A 23,434-nucleotide genomic window follows, 5' to 3' on the forward strand; every position below is an offset into this window, starting at 1 on the left:
TAACCTTTTGGGGGCAATTTTCAGTGCCAATAACCTGAAGGTCCTTAAATCTTTGAGGATCTTAGAAGAACCGTTGTTGGACCCCTAATTTTTAGTGTGCCACCTCCATTGCTGTCAATGTCATGCACACTCGTCTGTTTTCTTATAAAGTTAATATGTTTTGTTTCCAGTAGCCTATTTATTTGTTCGTCTATTTATAGTATTTTTTACATTGTTTTAAAGCTATTAGTTATATTATCTTATAGACCTGTATTTATTATCGTGGTTGTATCATCCATGTAGTAGGCCTAGCATTCTCCGCATTTAGTGGCTTCATGGTGTGACATAATCTCGGATAATCTGAGGATTACACCGGCTCATTTACACCCACGACGCCTGGACCAACGTTCCCCTGTCCCCGTATGCTCATTCCATTACCAGTGGAGAGAGAGCCAGCTATGACACCGTTTCTGCCGCGTTCCCAAATCCACAGTGCATAATATACCCACCCGGCACAGATGTCAGTTCAACTTCAATTTTTTATTTACATTTGGTTGAGCTGTCAACTAACGTGAATTCAACCTGAAATCAACCAAAAATGGCATCATGTCATTGGATTTAGATGCAAAGTTGGGTGAAAAAAGACGAAATTCCTTATGTTGATTACTTTTTTCAAATATAAGCAGTTTTTCACGTTGATTGAACGTCATCACATTGCATTTTTTGATTAACATGACGTGGAAACAACGTTGACTAGACCTGTTTTTGCTATGTGTGTAGGACTGCAGATGGTCATATTAGGCTAAATCAAAATGCATGCAATCGAAAAAATATATATATACATCAAACATATAATTTAATAGAATAAAACGATCAACAACATATAGGTACACAATAAATAATAATTATGATTTCAATATAAAATAGCCTGATAACTGCGCAGTAAATATGAAAATGTGTACGCGAAATGACAGCTATAACAGTCCATTGAAAATAGGCCACCGGTGTGCTCACGATGGTGGGGAAACTAGAGTCGTTTCTGCCACCCCGTATTTCTGAACAACCTCGTCAAGTTTTGGTTAGGTCTCTTGATATGCCTACCCCGTTTGTTCGTTTATGGAAAACACGTATTGTAAACTACGTATTAATACGAGATCATTATTATTCATAAAGGAATTTCCCCAGGATGAATATGAAAACCTTAACGCACATAAAAATAAAAAAAAAGTGATATAGATGGGACAACAAAAAAAAAACAAGAGAAACTCAGTTATGGACATTTACTCATGCAACAAATTCGATCGAGGTTATAATTTTGCTTGTGGGAGGTACCTAGCTTATATCGCCTCATCAAATGAATCATTAAAATAGTCGTATTCAGTTATCTATGTCTGTCAAAATTAAAACCTATAACAAACTGGCAACCCAAAATATAGGTTTCAATTATAGCCTAATAGTTCAAAAATGTCTTACCTGTGTTAAGAATCTTCGCTTTTGTCGATAAATAAAATGTACATGTTAAATATGATAAAGCCTATGGGCCTATATCCGGTCTAGAGAGACGAGGACAGGAACACATCTCAGCAAAGCTCTAGCCAGGGGTACATAAACAGTTAATTGTGTCCGTCTTTTCATTGATTCTGATGGGCAGGAGGTTCCAGCGACCATGCAGACCCTCCACTTCCTCTGTATAGCCCGTGGCCTCGTCAGACAATTCCCTTTTATTATCAATGAATGTGCCACAGTCGGGTTGTACCGTGCACCATTGTCATTTAGTTTAGGCCTTGTAAGGACTACCAGCCGCAAACACGGTTCGGATACAACCTATTCGTTTACTTCAAATGGATGTCTTACACAGAGTAATCAAAACGGAGAAGTAAAACCTCGCTTCCTCTATACCTCAAATCAATGGCCCTAACCAAGGCCCACTTCAATCCACGACGAATAGACTCTTGTGTTAATACAGGTCCTCTCGTGTTCCTCGTAGAAAATCAATAAGACGACTGAACTGCCTGCATTCATCTTCACTGCTCCACAGGTCCGGTGAGAGACTCGCAGCCACCAACATGTGTATTGCGGGATGGACATGTCACAGAGAAGAGACAGAGACAAGAGCTAGAGATTATCAACGACTAAACTGTATGGAAATAGGAAAAGGCAATGGGAAGTAAGAAATATGGCATCGTTGCAACTCGTATCTGTTATTTCAGGTCAATGAATATATTTCATTACAGCCTACTGTATTTTCATGGAGATCGGACAATGACAAGGCAACAAAATGGAGGTTAGAAAACAGGGACTCCGGGCACTTTTTTCAAAACCTGTGGGGCGGCAGGTGGCCTAGTGGTTAGAGTGTTGTGCCATTTACCGAAAGGTTGCTAGCTCGAACCCCCGAGCTGGCAAGGTAAATATCTGTTGTTCTGCCCCTGAACAAGGCAGTTAACCCACTGTTCCTGCAGTCATTGTAAATAATAATGTGTTCTTAACTGACTTGCCTGGTTAAATAAATAAAACACTAGGTCAAGTGAATTGTCCAAACAGGTCAAATGAAAGGTTTAGAAATGTATACTCTGATATTGAACTAAATTATATGAACTCTGTCGGAAAGCAGTCTAGGTTATGGTGTTAAATTATCCTCCCCCCAAGGGGTTGACAGCACCAACCAATAAAAACACAAGAATGGGGGGCAGCAAGACCAACATGTTTTGACGCATGGAACAGAGCGTCACAGACTTATCCAAACGCACATCAAACTTTCATGGCGTGCGCGAGGATGATCTGAAGGAGTGCTTTCCGAAGTTTCAGATGGTCGGATTCTGAACGGAGGATGACAATGGAGCCAACCGCAGTTTCTCTTTGGCACAAACCGGCTGTTTAACCTCGTTATTTAATTCCCATCCTGTCCAGCCATCCCACGGTAAACGGTGGGGATGGAGCGCGCACCCAGCGCCCCAAGCCCTCCTCACAAAGCGGTCCAGCACGAACCCATCAGCTTCGGCATCGACCAGATACTTAGTAGCGGTGCTGACTCAGAGAGCGGCCGGACCAGCAGTGGAGACGGTTACCTTTTGGGGAGCCCAACTGGAGGGAGCGCAGCGTCCTACACCGCGCTGTCCATCTCCCTCTCGGGTATGGTACCACAGTTAGAGGATCCTGGTTTGTACGGAGTGAACCACAGCCTGGGCAGCAGAGGAGTGATCCGGGTGCCCGCTCACAGACCGTTGACGGTTGAGGGACCGCCGCATGTAGGGAGCGCTGTGCCCGGGTATGGAGGCCTGTGTTTCCCGTGGGTCGGTTATAGGTTTGCCAAGGACAGGTTATCAGGTAACTTTCCGATAGAACCCTTAGCCTATAGCCCATCAAATCATGTTTATTCTGTTTATATATATATATATACATACCATTTCAGACACAGTGATTTAGTCTATCCACCTGAACATTTACGAAATGTTCCCGGTTTCCCGTAATGGCAATTTTCAAAACATCTTATCTTACAATAAATGTGTAATAACCTTTAAAAAAGTGAAAAGCCAAATAATAACGATAACGATACGGCAATAAAAACAACAGTAATACAGATTATGTGATCAATAAAATAACAAAGCATTTTGATAACCATTAATTCAATCTTCAACCTTTTACGCATTAAAACGTAAGAAAATGTAGGCTTCACTCACTTATTCAATTTTACTGAAATTGTAGCCTATTTCCGTATTTCTCTACATATTTAGCATATTTTAATCTTACAAGGCGTGTGCATGATAAAGTGAATTAATACTTATAGCAACGAAAACCACATGTAAATATTTAATAGGACTATACAAATAAAATGTGGTAAAAAAAATTTGTCCGAACATAATTGCTACAATAATCAAATTGCATTGTGAAATCACCCAGAATAGCCTTAAACTGTATTGCTTTATGCCTCCATTTGTATTCACTTCCAGTTTAGGGTCTTCTAACGCCGATGACGTGATAAATTATTATTTTTTAGATGTATCTCATGCACGTTGTTGTTATTGGCCTAAATATATATATATATTAAATATAAGGATTTTGTTTCACACCCAACAGTTTATACAATCTGATAAAGACATATGAAAACATTCTCGCGAAGAGTGGTAAGCCATAGTGTGAATGTTAGGCAATAATGCTATTGATCGCAAATGTAGGCCTATTCAATTTGTAATAGCCTAATTCGGCACCCAGAGCCGAACCCAACATGATTGACTCCCTGTATTTACTATTTAATGTCGTTGTTTGCTCACGCAAGAGGAAGCCCAACTTTAATATCCAGACAGATATTATGGCTTTATCCCCAGAGAATTTACGAGTAAAATAAGGTTAAAAATGAATATTCGCAAATTGCAGATGATGAGTCGACGTAGACCCAAACAGAAACGCCCGGTTTTATGCAGGCGCCAAATCAACCAATACAATTCTCTTCTAACTAGGCTAATAATGAATATAAACTTTATTTTCTGCTGAGGATTAGCCTATACGCCAGAATGTATGAACTGTACAACAACACAGTAGGAGTCAGAGGACAAAACACACATCACTCATCCACGGTGTAAACTCATTGTTCAGTCTGTTGTTCTGCTCCCTCCTTCAGCTCTCGTGCCATTCACGGTGACCCGGCGGATAGGTCATCCATACCAGAACCGCACACCGCCCAAACGGAAAAAGCCACGGACATCCTTCTCCCGTGTGCAGATTTGTGAGTTGGAGAAGCGCTTCCACCGGCAGAAGTATCTCGCGAGCGCGGAGCGGGCCACCCTCGCCAAGAGCCTGAAGATGACAGACGCGCAGGTCAAGACCTGGTTCCAGAACCGCAGGACCAAGTGGAGGTCAGTTTATCAATTTTACAGTTTACATGTTTAGTTATACCTTAAAGTAAATGTCCATTGAACATCTCAATGGATGATGTCATCCTCGTGAGGAGAATGAACTGGCCAATTAGCAGTCTACTCGCATGAATATTTTTAACGATGGTATATGCCCACACCGTTCTGTTGTTGGGGTACGCCCACACCGTTCTGTTGTTGGGGTACGCCCACACCATTCTGTTGTTGGAGTAAGCCGAAATCATTTCAACACAGAAAAGCTGCTGCTTTTAAAAGGTGCTACACATAGGATTTTTGTTGTTGTTGGATTTTTGCATTGTAATTTCAGGAAATGTCCATATTAAATCTGGAGCAATAGTGAAATGAAAGTGTTTCATAGTCACTATCATTCCACTATTAGCAGCAGATCTATCATGAGCATTTTCTGAAATTATACTAAACAAAGATATAAACACAACAGGTAAAGGGTTGGTCCTATTTCATGAACTGAAATAAAAGATACCAGAAATCTTCCTCATGCACAAAAAGGTTATTTCTTTCAAAAGTTGTGTGCAAATTTGTTTACATCCCTGTTAGTGAGCATTTCTCCTTTGCCAAGATAATCCATCCACCTGACAGGTGTGGCATATCAAGAAGCTGATTAAACAGCATGTTCATTATACAGGTGCACCTTGTGCTGGGGACAATAAAAGGCCACTCTAAAATGTGTAGTATTATCACACAAGTTTTGAGGGAGCGTGTAATTGACATGCTGACTGCAGGAATGTCCACCAAAGCTGTTGCCAGGTAATTTAATATACATTTCTCTACCATAAGCCACCTCCAAAGTCATTTTAGAGAATTTGTCAGTACGTCCAACTGGCCTCACAACCACATGTAAGCACACCAGCCCAGGACCTCTACATCCGGCTTCCTCACCTGCAGGATCGTCTGAGACCTGCCACTCAGACAGCTGATGAAACTGTGGGTTTGCACAAGCGAAGAATTTCTGCACAAACTGGCATAAACCATCTCAGGGAAGCTCATCTGCATGCTCGTTGTTCTCACCAGGGTCTTGACCTGACTGCAGTTTGGCATCATAACCGACTTAAGTGGGCAAATACTCACCTTTGATGGCCACTGGCACGCTGGAGAAGTGTGCTCTTCATGGATGAATCCTGGTTTCAACTACACCAGGCATATGTCAGACAGCATGTATGGCGTCGTGTGGGTGAGCGGTTTGTTATTCACAACATTAACATCAGAGTGCCCCATGGTGGTGGTGGGGTTATGGTATGGGCATTCATAAGCAACGGAAAACAAACACAATTGCATTTTATTGATGGCAATTTTAATGCAGAGAAACCGTGATGAGATCCTGAGGCCCATTGTCGTGCCATTCATCCGCCGCCATCACCTCATGTTTCAGCATGATAATGCACAGCCCCATGTCGCAAGGATCTGTACACAATTCCTGGAAGCTGAAAATGACCCAGTTCTTCCATGACCTGCATATTTACCAGACATGTCACCCATGGAGCATGTTTGGGATGCTCTGGATTGACGTGCACGACAGTGTGTTCCAGTTCTCGCCAATATCCAGCAACTTTGCACAGCCATTGAAGAGGAGTGGGACAACATTTCACAGGCCACAATCAATAGCCTGATCAACTCTATGCGAAGGAGATGTGTCACGCTGCATGAGCCAAATGGTGGTCACACCAGATACTGACTGGTTTTCTGATCTACTCCCCTACTTTTTTAAAGGTATCTGTGACCAACAGATGCATATCTGTATTCCCAGTCATGTAAAAGAAATAGATTAGCGCCTAATTAATTTATTTCAATTGACTGATTTCCTTATATGAACTGTAACTGTAAAATCATAGAAATGATTGTGTTTATATTCTTGTTCAGTATACAATGCAAAAATGAAAAAGAAAATCCTATCTGTACCACCTTTAAACTGTGATGTAAAGTATTTACACTACCGTTTCAAAGTTTGGGCTCACTTAGAAATGTCCTTGTTTTTGAAAGAAAATCCATTTTTTTGTCCATTAAAATAACATCAAATTGATCAGAAATACAGTGTAGACATTGTTAATGTTGTAAATGACTATTTTAGCTGGAAACGGCTGATTTTTAATGGAATATATGCATAGGCGTACAGAGGCCCATTATCAGCAACCATCACTCCTGTGTTCCAATGGCACGTTGTGTTAGCTAATCCAAGTTTATCACTTTAAAAGGCTAATTGATCATTAGAAAACCCTTTTGCAATTATGTTAGCAGTTTTATTGCTTCTTTAATCAGAAAAACAGTTTTCAGCTGGGCTAACATAATTGCAAAAGGGTTTTCTAATGATCAATTAGCCTTTTAAAGTGATAAACTTGGATTAGCTAACACAACGTGCCATTGGAACACAGGAGTCATGGTTGCTGATAATGGGCCTTTGTACGCCTATGAAGATATTCCATTAAAAATCAGCCGTTTCCAGCTACAATAGTCATTTACAACATTAGCTATGTCTACGCTGTATTTCTGATCAATTTTGTTATTTTAATGGAACAAAAATGTGATTTTCTTTCAAAAACAAGGACATTTCTGTCACGTCCTGACCAGTATAATTGTTATTTGTTATTGTAGTTTGGTCAGGACGTGGCATGGGTGTTTTGTTTATGTGGTTCGGGGTGGTGATTTATTTAGTAGGGTGTTGGTTTAGTTAGTTCCGGGTTTTTGGGGTTATGTTCTATGTTTGTATTTCTATGTGGTCTCTAGTCTTTTGTATTTCTATGTCTAGTTATTGGGGTTGGACTCTCAATTGGAGGCAGGTGTTTTCTAGTTGCCTCTGATTGAGAGTCCTATATATGGGTATGTGTTTGGTTAAGTGTTTGTGGGAGATTGTTTCTTGTTTTGCCTGTGTGAGCATGACAAGACTGTTTTGTTGTTGGTGCGTTCTTCGTTTTGTTGTTTTGGTGTTCTCTTTATTTAAAATAAATATCAAGATGAGCATCCACATTCCTGCTGCGTTTTGGTCCTCTATTCCCGACGACAGCCGTTACAATTTCTAAGTGACCCCAAACTTTTGAACGGTAGTGTAGTTAAAAATACTTCAAAGTACTAATTAAGTAATTTTTGGGGGGGATCTGTACATTACAGAGATGATGTAGTCATTCAAAAAATCATGTTAAATACTATTTCATGCAAATTATTATGTGACTTGTTAAGCAAATGTTTGCTCCTGAACGTATTTAGGCTTGCCATAACAAAGGGGTTGAATACTTATTGACTCAAGACATATCAGCTTTTCATTTTTTATACAATTGTAAACATTTAAAAAATCTAATTTCACTTTGAAATTATGGGGTATTGTGTGAAGGCCAGTGACAAAAAAAATCTCAATTTAATCAATTTTAATTTCAGGCTGTAACACAACGAAGTCAAGGGTGTGAATACTTTCTGTAGGCACTGTATAATTGCTGATGGATTTTAAACTATAGGTCTTGAGTCAATAAGTATTCAACCCCTTTGTTATGGCAAGCCTAAATAAGTTGAGCAAAATGTTTTATCCAGACTCATTGCAGGTAAGAAAACAAACGTCCGTGGGCGTGGCATAGAATTTGGCCGAATTAAGGAGCCTGGGTAGCCAGGCAAGCTGTCAGCATGGCCACTGCTCTTTAAATACGTCACTCATTGCTTCAAGTCACACCCTGCCACACCCACCAAATGGAGCAAATGTACCTCAAAGTCTGCTCAAGAATGCCGAAGAAAGCTTTGGTGAAAGATGTCGTTCAGTTCAAACTATTATGCAACACAGCGAACGTTCAATCGAACTGAACAGCTGGTAGATCCCTAATTCTTCTGCCCCAAAAATTATTGGACAATCCTGTAGGCCTAACAGAATAAGTCAGGAGAAAACAGGATGGTAAGATCAGCCCAAGTGTCACACCTGCTCCCGCTTCCCCTCTCTGGAGCTCGAGGGCGCCAGGCTGCCCTTCATTACGCACACCTGTCACCGTCATTACGCGCATCTGCGCTCATTGGACTCACCTGGACTCCTTCATTTTGTTGATTTCCCCTCTATATCTGTCTGTTTCTCAGTTGGTTCCCCCTGTCAGCATTATTGTTATCATGTTGTTTCGTTCCCCCGTCCAGGTGCTGTTCTTGTTTTGTTTGATGTCTGTTTTCCATTAAATGTTCACTCACTGTACTTGCTTCTCGTCTCCGGCGTCAGTCCTTACAGAATGCTGACACCAGTATTTGAAGCATCAGGGAGTTCTTGTTTTTTGTTTTTGGTGGTGAAGTTGGATCCGGATGCCATCACTGATGGAACCAGGGGTGCCTCAGCTGGCTCATCGGGCTTCCACGCCTTAGTTGGCACGAGAGTTTTCATTGCCTCGGTTGGCTCAGCAGGCTCCCATTCCACGTCATGCCTCAGCCGGCCCATCAGGCGCCCATGCCTGAGCCGGCTCGTCAGGCTCCCATGTCTCAGCTGGATCGTTAGGCTCCCACGCCTACGCCTCTGTCCGCTAGTACAGCGACAATGCCTCGGCCTGGCCCGTCAGGTTCACCCAGGTGGGATGCCAGGTGGGGCCCCTAGAGGGGGGGGGCACTGTCACGCCTTCTCCCCCTTCCCCTCTCTGAGCTTGAGGGTGCCAGGCTGCCCTTCATTACGCACACCTGTCACCATCATTACGCGCATCTGCTCTAATTGGACTCACCTGGACTCCTTCACGTTTGTTGATTGCCCCTCTATATCTGTCTGTTCCTCAGTTGGATCCCCATGTCAGAATTATTGTCGTCATGTCGTTTTGTTCCCCCCGTCCAGACGCTGTTCTTGTTTTGTTTGATGGCCGTTTTCCATTAAATGTTCACTCCCTGTACTTGCTTCTTGTTTCCAGCGTCAGTCCTCACACCAAGTCTGTTTGGCCTAGACCTATAGTTTATCAAGTCATCTGCAATTATACAGTGCCTTCAGAAAAATGAAGCTTTAGGCCTAGATGCCTAAGGAAAGTTGAGATGGTATATAAACGTCCACTAGGCTACATAAGTTTGACCATTGTTGAATTTCAACATATTAGAAGTATTCTATGTTCATAATTAGATTGTAAGCAAGTAGGCCTAATCTCTCTCTTTCTCTGTTTTAGGAGACAGACAGCAGAGGAGCGGGAGGCTGAGCGTCAACAGGCCAATCGGCTAATCCTACAGCTGCAGGCCGACGCCCTCCACAAGTCCCTCAACGAATCAGCAGGCTTCGACACGCTGTGCTCACATAACTCCTCCTTGTATGCCCTGCAGAACCTCCAGCCCTGGGCCGAGGAGAGGGAGTAGGAGGAACCTGCAGCCCTGGGCCGAGGAGAGGGAGTAGGAGGAACCTGCAGCCCTGGGCCGAGGAGAGGGAGTAGGAGGAACCTGCAGCCCTGGGCCGAGGAGAGGGAGTAAGTCTCCCATAACCACTGATCCAGGGTCACGTATTTGGCCATCCTTCCCAATTGTTAAGACGAGGAATTGAATGATTTGACCCTAGCTCAGTTGTTAGTGGCAAAGTGGAGATTATGGACAGTGTGTGATGCCCCTTTGAGACTGTGTGGACACAAGGTGCCTGATAGCCCTACTACTACACCCAACCCCTCATCCTTAGATTGAGCCCTATCTTGGTCTATCTACACTAGCCAAGCACCCTATCTGGCCTTATGTTACATTCCACACTGTGGCTGTGTTCGAGAGCGTCAAATCCATGGTGCATTGTGGGTAAATGGTTACCGACTGACTGATCTACAGATAAGAATGTGTAGTTATTTATGATGCAAGGTGATTTATAGATCAGTCAGCACTGTCGGCAGCAACATGGAACAAGCTCTATGACTCTATGACTAAAGACAGATTGTAGACTCAAGTGACAGGGAACTGAGGGATGGACAGGAGGAGCCATGTGTGAGAGGTAGAGAGTAGAGAGGTGGAAGAGTGATGCATGTAATGTCGGTAAAGTATGAAACTAAAACATCCTCAAATGTTCCATTTGTGACTCATTTCCTATGAGGATGTGGGTGTAAATGTATCGTCATTTGTACTTGGGATGTAGATATGTAAATACCGATATACACTCTTCACTTGAGAACTCTTCATTTGTTGCCTGTGGTGTACACACATGAATGGAAAGCTTTGTTTTACTCAAAGAAGACATATCAAACGTCACTATTTTTTCAGAAAAGTTTGTTAAATATCATTTTGTACCACATTTCAATACACTGATGTTTTCTGTGAGATAACTGTGAGGAAAGGGATTTTGTATTTTCTTGTCAGTAAGTCTTCACATTGATTAGGCTATTGTCATCTCTCATGGCTTTATTCCTGTATTTTCAGTGACAAGGTCTCTCTCTCTCTCTCTCTGGTCACAGTGAGTGGTTGGGTATTGTCTTGAGAGTTGTTACTGTACAGTCGTAATATCCCACATAAGAACACACTTCAAAATGGGACTTGCAATAACTTCCTACCACTGTATATGTCTATCATAGGCCACATAACATCCAATCCAGGCTCTGTGGGCGGGATGTCGTCTGGCCATGACTTAGATTGACAGATAAAGAGACCAACCACGAAACAGATGAAAAGAGCTCATTGCAGACAGAAAGATAGAAGCCAAAAACACTATGACACAAGTCACCACAACACCAAAAACATTGAATAACACTAACACACATTCGGTAGGACTTCTGCGTTTAGCAGGGTTACGACTGACTTGGTTCAAATGTATTTTTCTTAAAGGTCAATTACCGATCAGATGAATTCTACAGATGAAAATGTACTGATTGTGTATTTGTTATTTGTAGTCGATTGAGGATTCAATCCAAGGTATGTGTGTATGCCTTAATCTGTGTGTGTTTATGTCAGTAGGTACACTAACAGGTGTGATATACACTCTCAGAGAGATCAGTAACCATAACAACAGAACAAGACAGAGAGGACTAGGGTGAAAGGTTACAGGGTCACAAGAAGTTCAAAAACAGGTACAGGGGTCAGAGGTCAAGGGCAAGAGCAATACCCAGCCTGTTGATGGTCACTGCCATGGTAACATGATGGTGAGACACTGTGCCACACGACTGGTGTGTATAGCTGTTGTTGGGCAGCCGGAGTCGAGTACCTCTCGTAACCATGGTGACAACAACGTTTATTTGTGCCTCTTTTTTCCATTAAATGGCGGGCTGCTTTTCCTTCTCACAGTTCAAGCATCTCTTCCAATCCCTCCCGGTCTTTCTTTCTCTGTGTCTTTTCTCTCCTTTTCTCTGTGTGGTCTATATGACATTTTTGAAGAGCTGCAGGGACCTCATGATGTTTTCGTCCTAAGAAAATAAAGTATGGAAAAAAGGAGAGCTGATTTAATATCAGGTGGAAAAAAATGATTTAAAAAAAAGATACCTCTGAACTTGCAGTTCTCATAACCACCACGAGGGGGCAACAAAGACAGAGGAGAAGATAGCAAGGGACAGCAATGTGAACAGCAGAGACAGTACAGAAAGCAAGACGCCTCATATGCTTGTTTTTTCTGGTTGGGGCAGGGTTAGCGGGGCAAGAGGGAGGAAGGGAGTTTAGTCAAACAAAACCAGCTGCTATCACATTGATGCCTATGCTAAGCTAAGGACCCTGGGACTAAACACTTCCTTCTGCAACGGAATCCTGGACTTCCTGACATGCTGCCCCCAGGTGGTAAGGGTAGGTAACAACACATCCGCCACGCTGATCCTCAACACAGGGACCCCTCAGGGGTGCGTGCTCAGTCCCCTCCTGTACTCCATGTTCCCTCATGACTGCACGGCCAGGCACGACTCCAACACCATCCTTAAGTTTGTGAATGACACAACAGTGGTAGGCCTGATCACCAACAACGACGAGACAGCCTATAGGGAGGAGGTCAGAGACCTGGCCGTGTGGTGCCAGGACAACTCCCTCAACGTGATCAAGACAAAGGAGATGATTGTGGACTACAGGAAAAGAAGGACCGAGCACGCCTCTATTCTCATCGATGGGGCTGTAGTGGAGCAGCTTGAGAGCTTCAAGTTCCTTGGTGTCCACATCACCAACAAACTATCATGGTCCAAGCATACCAAGACAGTCATGAAGAGGGCACAACAAAACCTATTCCCCCTCAGGAGACTGAAAAGATTTAGCATGGGTCCTCAGATCCTCAAAAGGTTCTACAGCTGCACCATCGAGAGCATCCTGAGTGGTTGCATCACTCCCTGGTATGGCAACTGCTCGGCCTCTGACCACAAGGCACTACAGAGGGTAGTGCGTACGGCCCAGTACATCACTGGGGCCAAGCTTCCTGCCATCCAGGACCTCTATACCAGGCGGTGTCAGAGGAAGGCCCTAAAAATTGTCAGACTCCAGCCACTCTAGTCATAGACTGTTTTCTCTGCTACCGCACGGCAAGCGGTACCAGAGCGCCAAGTCTAGGTCCAAGAGGCTTCTAAACAGCTTCTACACCCAAGCCATAAGACTCCTGAACATCTAATCAAATGGCTACCCAAACTATTTGCATTGCTACTCTCTGTTTATTATCTATGCATAGTCACTTTAACTCTACCTACATGTACACATTACCTCAATTACCTTGACTAACCGGTGCCCCCGCACATTGACTCTGTAACGGTACCCCCTGTATGTAGCTTCGCTATTGTTATGTTACTGCTGCTGTTTAATTATTTGTTGCTTAGATTTTTTTAATGTTATTTTTGGGGGGGTATTTTTTCTTAAAACTGCACTGTTGGGCTTGAAAGTAAGCATTTCACTGTAAGGTCAACGTCTGTTGTGGTGACAAATACAGATTGATTTCATTTGATTTGATGGGAGAGCCATAGGATTTGACCGAATATTGTGGATTTCTCCCCCACACAGTGACTGGAGTAAATTTCAGGTGACTTTATGACAAGCCGAATGTGTTTTGAGCATTCTGAGCCCGAACGGTTTCCATTACATTTTCCAGGCTGTGAGATCTTCATTCTAAATCTTTGGTGGACCGAATGAAGAAGTTAAAAAGGTGAAGACCTACAGAAGGGGCAAATAGAAAATAATATTATACCTCATAAAATAACCCTAAGTCACTGTTGTGTACTTCTAAACTATGAAACTACACAACAGTGTTTGGAACTGTAACGATAATTGATTATCTGCCTAGCAGCTACCTTGTTCTAATCTGATTGGTCAGATGTTTGTTGTTGACATAGAGATGGTAGATGGTTAGAAGCAAACCAAAAGTGGTTGAGTTGACACATGGCCGTGGAGTTGGTCAGTTGATCATTGAATTTGATCCATCCAAAACCCTCAAACTACAATAAAAGACAAGAATAAGTGGGTGGAACAGTGATGATCATATAAATGTAGAGAAAGTTGACCTCCTGGCAGGACAGAATGAACTCATCCAGAGTGACTACTCCATCTCTGTTCTTGTCCATCTTCTGGAAGAAGGCATCCACATGTTGTTTGGGAGTGTCTGTCTTCAGGGCAGGGTAGGTGTACTTCCCCATCATGTCATATATCGCTCTGACGATGTCTGTCATCTCCTGTAAAACACACACAAAAAATACACAAAACCACAGCATATGAAGCAAAATATATGCAATAATATTTGCCTGTCGTTGCTAAATGGTGAAATAAACACACGCAATATTTAAGTACACACACACCTCCTTGTTGATGTAGCCATCTCTGTTGATGTCATACAGGTTGAACGTCCACGTCAGTTTCTCCCTCACTGAACCCCTCAGCAGGGTGGACAACGCCATGATAAAGTCCTGGAGGAGGGAGAGAGTGACAAAATGAGATGCCTTACTGGAGAGAACAAGTTGAAGAATGATCCAGAATACAAAAAGGTTAGTCATCTGATGATTGTGAGAAAGAGAAAGAGAGAGGGGGGGAGTAGAGAGACAGTAGAGGAATGTTAACCTCAAACTTGATGGATCCACTGTGTGCTGAGTCAAAGGCGTTGAACAGGTAGTGTGCGTAGGTACTGGCATCTGCAGAGCATTGGAGAGAAGAGATACACTATGTATACAAAAGTATGTGGACACCCCTTCAAATTAGTGGATTTGGCTATTTCAGCCACACCCATTGCTGACAGGTGTATAAAATTGAGCACACCGCCATGCAATCTCCATAGACAAACACTGGCAGTAGAATGGCCCGTACTGAAGAGCGCAATGACTTTCAACGTGGCACCGTCATATGATGCCACCTTTCCAACAAGTCAGTTCGTCAAATCTCAGCCCTGCTACAGCTGCCCAGGTCAACTGTAAGTGCTGTTATTGTGAAGTGTAAACGTCTAGGTGCAACAACGGCTCAGCCGTGAAGTGCTAGGCCACACAAGTTCACAGAACGGGATCGAGTGAGATGTTGGACTAGCAGGTGTCCACATAATTTTGGCCACGTAATGTACGTATTACTCTTTATGTGATCATAACACAAATCCACTGCACAACTCCACACCTTTAAAGGTTATGTACACACAGACACAAACTCATTCCCTACCTCCATGGGGAAAGAACTGTGCGTATATTTGTTTGAAGGTGTCCTCATTCACCACCCCACTAGGGCACTCCTACGATGGAGAGAGAGGCAGAGAAAGACAGAGAAAATAGAGCGAAAAGAGAGAGATCAGCCACAGAGAGAGTGACGGACACTAAGTGATGAAGTAATGGAGAAATGGAGTCACACGCATAGATTGACTACATACGTTTTTGAAGCCTCGGTAGAGCACTTGCAGCTCTTGCTTGCTGAAGTTGGTCTGAGCCTCTAGTTTATCCAGCCCTTCTGGCCGATGACACACAATGCTCAACTCAAAATCATCATCTATTTTATCTAGAGAGAGAGAAAGAGCATCAATATCATCAGAAGGAATTTACACAAAATGTTGCATTTTCATCAGCTATAGAAAGGAGCAACACTGTAGGTAGGGAAAGAGAGAGAAGGGAGGACACAATAGCACAGAGATGAGATGGATCTCAGAGAGAGAGTGAGAGTGAGGTCAGTGTAGAAGTCCCTGTGTTCCTCCACCTCAGTCACCTGACCAAGTCACTGTTCAATGATCTGTATACTCTTAGAAATAAAGGTGCTACCTAGAATCTAAAAGGGTACTTCAACTGTCCCAATAGGAGAACCATTTGAAGAACCCTTTTTGGTTCCAGGTAGAACCCTTTTGGGTTACCTGGAACCAAAAAGGGTTCTCCTATGGGTACAGCCGTAGAACCCCTTTGGAACCCTTTTCTCTAAGAATTTACAGTCACACAAAACCAGTCTTACACACAGGTAATGGTAGTACACTCTCCCTACTTTCTCTCAATACTCATGGCAATCTTCATTCATATGGAAAAGTTTTACAATGCAGAAATCGGAGAGACCCTTTAAGCTCAGCAGTGGTAACATGCCGGATCACTATCTGGGTTGAAAATCCTGAATAACCCCCAGTGGAAACTAATCACCCTCAATGTGGATAACCGCCAGTGGTAATTACTCACCATCAACCTCAATGTGGTTAACCCCCAGTGGTAATTACTCACCATCAACCTCAATGTGGTTAACCCCCAGTGGTAACTACTCACCTCAACCTCAATGTGGTTAACCCCCAGTGGTAACTACTCACCTCAAGCTCAATGTGGTTAACCCCCAGTGGTAACTACTCACCTCCACCTCAATGTGGTTAACCCCCAGTGGTAACTACTCACCTCCACCTCAACGTGGTTAACCCCCAGTGGTAACTACTCACCTCAACCTCAATGTGGTTAACCGCCAGTGGTAACTACTCACCTCCACCTCAACGTGGTTAACCCCCAGTGGTAACTACTCACCTCAACCTCAATGTGGTTAACCCCCAGTGGTAACTTCTCACCATCAACGTGGATAACACCCAATGGTAGCTACTCAGCCTCAATGTGGATAACTCCCAGTGGTAACTTCTCACCATCAACATGGATAACACCCAATGGTAGCTACTCAGCCTCAATGTGGATAACCCCCAGTGGTAACTACTCAGCCTCAATGTGGATAACCCCTGTGGTAGCTACTCAGCCTCAATGTGGATAACCCCCAGTGGTAACTACTCAGCCTCAATGTGGATAACCCCTGTGGTAGCTACTCAGCCTCAATGTGGATAACCCCCAGTGGCAACTACTCAACCTCAACGTTGGTAACCCCCAGTAGTAACTACTCACCTCACCCTCAACGTGGATAACACCCAGTGGTAACTACTCACCTCACCCTCAACGTGGTTAACCCCCAGTGGTAACTACTCACCTCAACCTCAACGTGGATAACCCCCAGTGATAACTACTCACCTCAACCTCAATGTGGTTAACCCCCAGTGGTAACTACTCATTCACAATGTGGATAACCCCCAGTGGTAACTACTCACCCACAATGTGGATAACCCCCAGTGGTAGCTACTCACCCTCAATATGGACAACCCACGTGGTAACTACTCACCCACAACAAGGATCACCCTCGTGGTAACTACTCACCCTCAACGTGGATAACCCCCAGTGGTAGCTACTCACCCTCAATATGGATAACCCCCGTGGTAACTACTCACCCACATCGAGGATCACCCCCAGTGGTAACTACTCATCCTCAATGTGGATAACCCCCAGTGGTAACTACTCACCTCCACCTCAATGTGGTTAACCCCCAGTGGTAACTACTCACCTCAACCTCAATGTGGTTAACCGCCAGTGGTAACTACTCACCTCAACCTCAATGTGGTTAACCCCCAGTGGTAACTACTCACCTCCACCTCAATGTGGTTAACCCCCAGTGGTAACTACTCACCTCCACCTCAATGTGGTTAACCCCCAGTGGTAACTACTCACCTCAACCTCAATGTGGTTAACCGCCAGTGGTAACTACTCACCCACAATGAGGATCACCCCCAGTGGTAACTACTCACCCTCAATATGGACAACCCACGTGGTAACTACTCAGTCACAACGTGGATCACCCCCAGTGGTAACTACTCAGCCTCAATGTGGATAACCCCCAGTGGTAACTACTGAGCCTCAATGTGGATAACCCCTGTGGTAACTACTCAGTCACAACGTGGATCACCCCCAGTGGTAACTACTCAGCCTCAATGTGGATAACCCCTGTGGTAACTACTCAGTCACAACGTGGATCACCCCCAGTGGTAACTACTCACCCACAACGTGGATAACCCCAAGTTGTAACTACTCAGCCTCAACGTGGATAACCCCCAGTGGCAAATACTCAGCCTCAATGTGGATAACCCCCAGTGGTAACAACTCAGCCTCAACGTGGATAACTCCCAGTGGTAACTACTCACCCACAACATCGATAACCCCGAGTGGTAACTACTCAGCCTCAACGTGGATTGCCATCAGGGGTAACTACTCACGATCAACGTGGATAACCCGCAGTGGTAACTACTCACCCACAATGAGGATCACCCCCAGTGGTAACTACTCAGCCTCAATGTGGATAACCCCTGTGGTAACTACTCAGTCACAATGTGGATAACCCCTGTGGTATCTACTCAGTCACAATGTGGATAACCCCCAGTGGTAACTTCTCACCATCAACGTGGATAACACCCAATGGTAGCTACTCAGCCTCAATGTGGATAACCCCCAGTGGTAACTACTGAGCCTCAATGTGGGTAACCCCTGTGGTAACTACTCAGTCACAACGTGGATCACCCCCAGTGGTAACTACTCACCCACAACGTGGATAACCCCAAGTTGTAACTACTCAGCCTCAACGTGGATAACCCCCAGTGGCAAATACTCAGCCTCAATGTGGATAACCCCTGTGGTAACTACTCAAAATCAATGTGGATAACCCCCAGTGGTAACAACTCAGCCTCAACGTGGATAACTCCCAGTGGTAACTACTCACCCACAACATCGATAACCCCGAGTGGTAACTACTCAGCCTCAACGTGGATTGCCATCAGGGGTAACTACTCACGATCAACGTGGATAACCCGCAGTGGTAACTACTCACCCACAATGAGGATCACCCCCAGTGGTAACTACTCAGCCTCAATGTGGATAACCCCTGTGGTAACTACTCAGTCACAATGTGGATAACCCCTGTGGTATCTACTCAGTCACAATGTGGATAACCCCCAGTGGTAACTTCTCACCATCAACGTGGATAACACCCAATGGTAGCTACTCAGCCTCAATGTGGATAACCCCCAGTGGTAACTTCTCACCATCAACATGGATAACACCCAATGGTAGCTACTCAGCCTCAATGTGGATAACCCCCAGTGGTAACTACTCAGCCTCAATGTGGATAACCCCTGTGGTAGCTACTCAGCCTCAATGTGGATAACCCCCAGTGGTAACTACTCAGTCTCAATGTGGATAACCCCTGTGGTAGCTACTCAGCCTCAATGTGGATAACCCCCAGTGGCAACTACTCAACCTCAACGTTGGTAACCCCCAGTAGTAACTACTCACCTCACCCTCAACGTGGATAACACCCAGTGGTAACTACTCACCTCACCCTCAACGTGGTTAACCCCCAGTGGTAACTACTCACCTCAACCTCAACGTGGATAACCCCCAGTGATAACTACTCACCTCAACCTCAATGTGGTTAACCCCCAGTGGTAACTACTCATTCACAATGTGGATAACCCCCAGTGGTAACTACTCACCCACAATGTGGATAACCCCCAGTGGTAGCTACTCACCCTCAATATGGACAACCCACGTGGTAACTACTCACCCACAACAAGGATCACCCTCGTGGTAACTACTCACCCTCAACGTGGATAACCCCCAGTGGTAGCTACTCACCCTCAATATGGATAACCCCCGTGGTAACTACTCACCCACATCGAGGATCACCCCCAGTGGTAACTACTCATCCTCAACGTGGATAACCCCCAGTGGTAACTACTCACCTCAACCTCAATGTGGTTAACCGCCAGTGGTAACTACTCACCTCAACCTCAATGTGGTTAACCCCCAGTGGTAACTACTCACCTCCACCTCAATGTGGTTAACCCCCAGTGGCAACTACTCACCTCCACCTCAATGTGGTTAACCCCCAGTGGTAACTACTCACCTCAACCTCAATGTGGTTAACCGCCAGTGGTAACTACTCACCCACAATGAGGATCACCCCCAGTGGTAACTACTCACCCTCAATATGGACAACCCACGTGGTAACTACTCAGTCACAACGTGGATCACCCCCAGTGGTAACTACTCAGCCTCAATGTGGATAACCCCCAGTGGTAACTACTGAGCCTCAATGTGGATAACCCCTGTGGTAACTACTCAGTCACAACGTGGATCACCCCCAGTGGTAACTACTCAGCCTCAATGTGGATAACCCCTGTGGTAACTACTCAGTCACAATGTGGATCACCCCCAGTGGTAACTACTCACCCACAACGTGGATAACCCCAAGTTGTAACTACTCAGCCTCAACGTGGATAACCCCCAGTGGCAAATACTCAGCCTCAATGTGGATAACCCCTGTGGTAACTACTCAAAATCAACGTGGATAACCCCCAGTGGTAACAACTCAGCCTCAACGTGGATAACCCCCAGTGGTAACTACTCACCCACAACATCGATAACCCCGAGTGGTAACTACTCAGCCTCAATGTGGATTGCCATCAGGGGTAACTACTCACGATCAACGTGGATAACCCGCAGTGGTAACTACTCACCCACAATGAGGATCACCCCCAGTGGTAACTACTCAGCCTCAATGTGGATAACCCCTGTGGTAACTACTCAGTCACAATGTGGATAACCCCCAGTGGTAACTTCTCACCATCAACGTGGATAACACCCAATGGTAGCTACTCAGCCTCAATGTGGATAACCCCCAGTGGTAACTTCTCACCATCAACGTGGATAACACCCAATGGTAGCTACTCAGCCTCAATGTGGATAACCCCCAGTGGTAACTACTCAGCCTCAATGTGGATAACCCCTGTGGTAGCTACTCAGCCTCAATGTGGATAACCCCCAGTGGTAACTACTCAGCCTCAATGTGGATAACCCCTGTGGTAGCTACTCAGCCTCAATGTGGATAACCCCCAGTGGCAACTACTCAACCTCAACGTTGGTAACCCCCAGTAGTAACTACTCACCTCACCCTCAACGTGGATAACACCCAGTGGTAACTACTCACCTCACCCTCAACGTGGTTAACCCCCAGTGGTAACTACTCACCTCAACCTCAACGTGGATAACTCCCAGTGATAACTACTCACCTCAACCTCAATGTGGTTAACCCCCAGTGGTAACTACTCATTCACAATGTGGATAACCCCCAGTGGTAACTACTCACCCACAATGTGGATAACCCCCAGTGGTAGCTACTCACCCTCAATATGGACAACCCACGTGGTAACTACTCACCCACAACAAGGATCACCCTCGTGGTAACTACTCACCCTCAACGTGGATAACCCCCAGTGGTAGCTACTCACCCTCAATATGGATAACCCCCGTGGTAACTACTCACCCACATCGAGGATCACCCCCAGTGGTAACTACTCATCCTCAACGTGGATAACCCCCAGTGGTAACTACTCACCTCAACCTCAATGTGGTTAACCGACAGTGGTAACTACTCACCTCAACCTCAATGTGGTTAACCCCCAGTGGTAACTACTCACCTCCACCTCAATGTGGTTAACCCCCAGTGGCAACTACTCACCTCCACCTCAATGTGGTTAACCCCCAGTGGTAACTACTCACCTCAACCTAAATGTGGTTAACCGCCAGTGGTAACTACTCACCCACAATGAGGATCACCCCCAGTGGTAACTACTCACCCTCAATATGGACAACCCACGTGGTAACTACTCAGTCACAACGTGGATCACCCCCAGTGTTAACTACTCAGCCTCAATGTGGATAACCCCCAGTGGGACCTACTGAGCCTCAATGTGGATAACCCCTGTGGTAACTACTCAGTCACAACGTGGATCACCCCCAGTGGTAACTACTCAGCCTCAATGTGGATAACCCCTGTGGTAACTACTCAGTCACAACGTGGATCACCCCCAGTGGTAACTACTCACCCACAACGTGGATAACCCCAAGTTGTAACTACTCAGCCTCAACGTGGATAACCCCCAGTGGCAAATACTCAGCCTCAATGTGGATAACCCCTGTGGTAACTACTCAAAATCAACGTGGATAACCCCCAGTGGTAACAACTCAGCCTCAACGTGGATAACCCCCAGTGGTAACTACTCACCCACAACATCGATAACCCCGAGTGGTAACTACTCAGCCTCAATGTGGATTGCCATCAGGGGTACCTACTCACGATCAACGTGGATAACCCGCAGTGGTAACTACTCACCCACAATGAGGATCACCCCCAGTGGTAACTACTCAGCCTCAATGTGGATAACCCCTGTGGTAACTACTCAGTCACAATGTGGATAACCCCCAGTGGTAACTTCTCACCATCAACGTGGATAACACCCAATGGTAGCTACTCAGCCTCAATGTGGATAACCCCCAGTGGTAACTTCTCACCATCAACGTGGATAACACCCAATGGTAGCTACTCAGCCTCAATGTGGATAACCCCCAGTGGTAACTACTCAGCCTCAATGTGGATAACCCCTGTGGTAGCTACTCAGCCTCAATGTGGATAACCCCCAGTGGTAACTACTCAGCCTCAATGTGGATAACCCCTGTGGTAACTACTCAGCCTCAATGTGGATAACCCCCAGTGGCAACTACTCAACCTCAACGTGGATAACCCCCAGTAGTAACTACTCACCTCACCCTCAACGTGGATAACACCCAGTGGTAACTACTCACCTCACCCTCAACGTGGTTAACCCCCAGTGGTAACTGCTCACCTCAACCTCATCGTGGATAACCCCCAATGGTAGCTACTCAGCCTCAATGTGGATAACCCCCAGTGGTAACTACTCAGCCTCAATGTGGATAACCCCTGTGGTAGCTACTCAGCCTCAATGTGGATAACCCCCAGTGGTAACTACTCAGCCTCAATGTGGATAACCCCTGTGGTAGCTACTCAGCCTCAATGTGGATAACCCCCAGTGGCAACTACTCAACCTCAACGTGGATAACCCCCAGTAGTAACTACTCACCTCACCCTCAACGTGGATAACACCCAGTGGTAACTACTCACCTCACCCTCAACGTGGTTAACCCCCAGTGGTAACTGCTCACCTCAACCTCAACGTGGATAACCCCCAGTGATAACTACTCACCTCAACCTCAATGTGGTTAACCCCCAGTGGTAACTACTCAGTCACAATGTGGATAACCCCCAGTGGTAACTACTCACCCACAATGTGGATAATCCCCAGTGGTAGCTACTCACCCTCAATATGGACAACCCACGTGGTAACTACTCACCCACAACAAGGATCACCCTCGTGGTAACTACTCACCCTCAACGTGGATAACCCCCAGTGGTAGCTACTCACCCTCAATATGGATAACCCCCGTGGTAACTACTCACCCACATCGAGGATCACCCCCAGTGGTAACTACTCATCCTCAACGTGGATAACCCCCAGTGGTAACTACTCACCCACAACGTGGATAACCCCCATGGTAACTACTCACCCTCAACGTGGATAACCCCCAGTGGTA

General features: G+C 45.1%; 2 protein-coding genes across 3 annotated transcripts in view; one reads left to right on the plus strand and one right to left on the minus strand.

The window, feature by feature from the left end:
* Positions 1–2,484: 2,484 nt before the first annotated feature.
* LOC115205361 (T-cell leukemia homeobox protein 3-like) lies at positions 2,485–11,067 on the plus strand. The gene is made up of 3 exons (XM_029771258.1): positions 2,485–3,303; positions 4,595–4,829; positions 9,953–11,067. Exons 1-3 carry the CDS (start codon positions 2,910–2,912, stop codon positions 10,134–10,136), a joined length of 813 nt encoding a protein of 270 aa, XP_029627118.1. The 5' UTR covers positions 2,485–2,909; the 3' UTR covers positions 10,137–11,067.
* A 60-nt stretch (positions 11,068–11,127) lies between these two features.
* The window catches only part of kcnip1a (Kv channel interacting protein 1 a), a 73,609-nt gene continuing 61,302 nt past the window's right edge, over positions 11,128–23,434 (minus strand). For both annotated transcript variants that reach the window (XM_029771259.1, XM_029771260.1), the window contains exons 2-7: positions 15,535–15,659; positions 15,330–15,399; positions 14,748–14,818; positions 14,489–14,596; positions 14,198–14,365; positions 11,128–12,145 (exon numbers count right to left, since the gene is read on the minus strand). In XM_029771259.1, the coding sequence (XP_029627119.1) occupies positions 12,098–12,145; positions 14,198–14,365; positions 14,489–14,596; positions 14,748–14,818; positions 15,330–15,399; positions 15,535–15,659 (590 nt within the window). In that variant the 3' untranslated portion in view covers positions 11,128–12,097. The remainder of the gene's footprint in view (positions 12,146–14,197; positions 14,366–14,488; positions 14,597–14,747; positions 14,819–15,329; positions 15,400–15,534; positions 15,660–23,434) is intronic.

This window comes from Salmo trutta, chromosome 13 (assembly GCF_901001165.1).
Source record: "Salmo trutta chromosome 13, fSalTru1.1, whole genome shotgun sequence".
Taxonomy (NCBI): domain Eukaryota; kingdom Metazoa; phylum Chordata; class Actinopteri; order Salmoniformes; family Salmonidae; genus Salmo; species Salmo trutta.

Bases quoted from the DNA above. Each gene is read 5' to 3' on its own strand.
- LOC115205361 (XM_029771258.1), top strand. From the start codon at position 2,910: ATGGAGCGCGCACCCAGCGCCCCAAGCCCTCCTCACAAAGCGGTCCAG. The intron at 3,304-4,594 runs GTAACTTTCCGA...TCCCTCCTTCAG, and splicing joins TGCCAAGGACAGGTTATCAG to CTCTCGTGCCATTCACGGTG. The intron at 4,830-9,952 runs GTCAGTTTATCA...TCTCTGTTTTAG, and splicing joins AACCGCAGGACCAAGTGGAG to GAGACAGACAGCAGAGGAGC.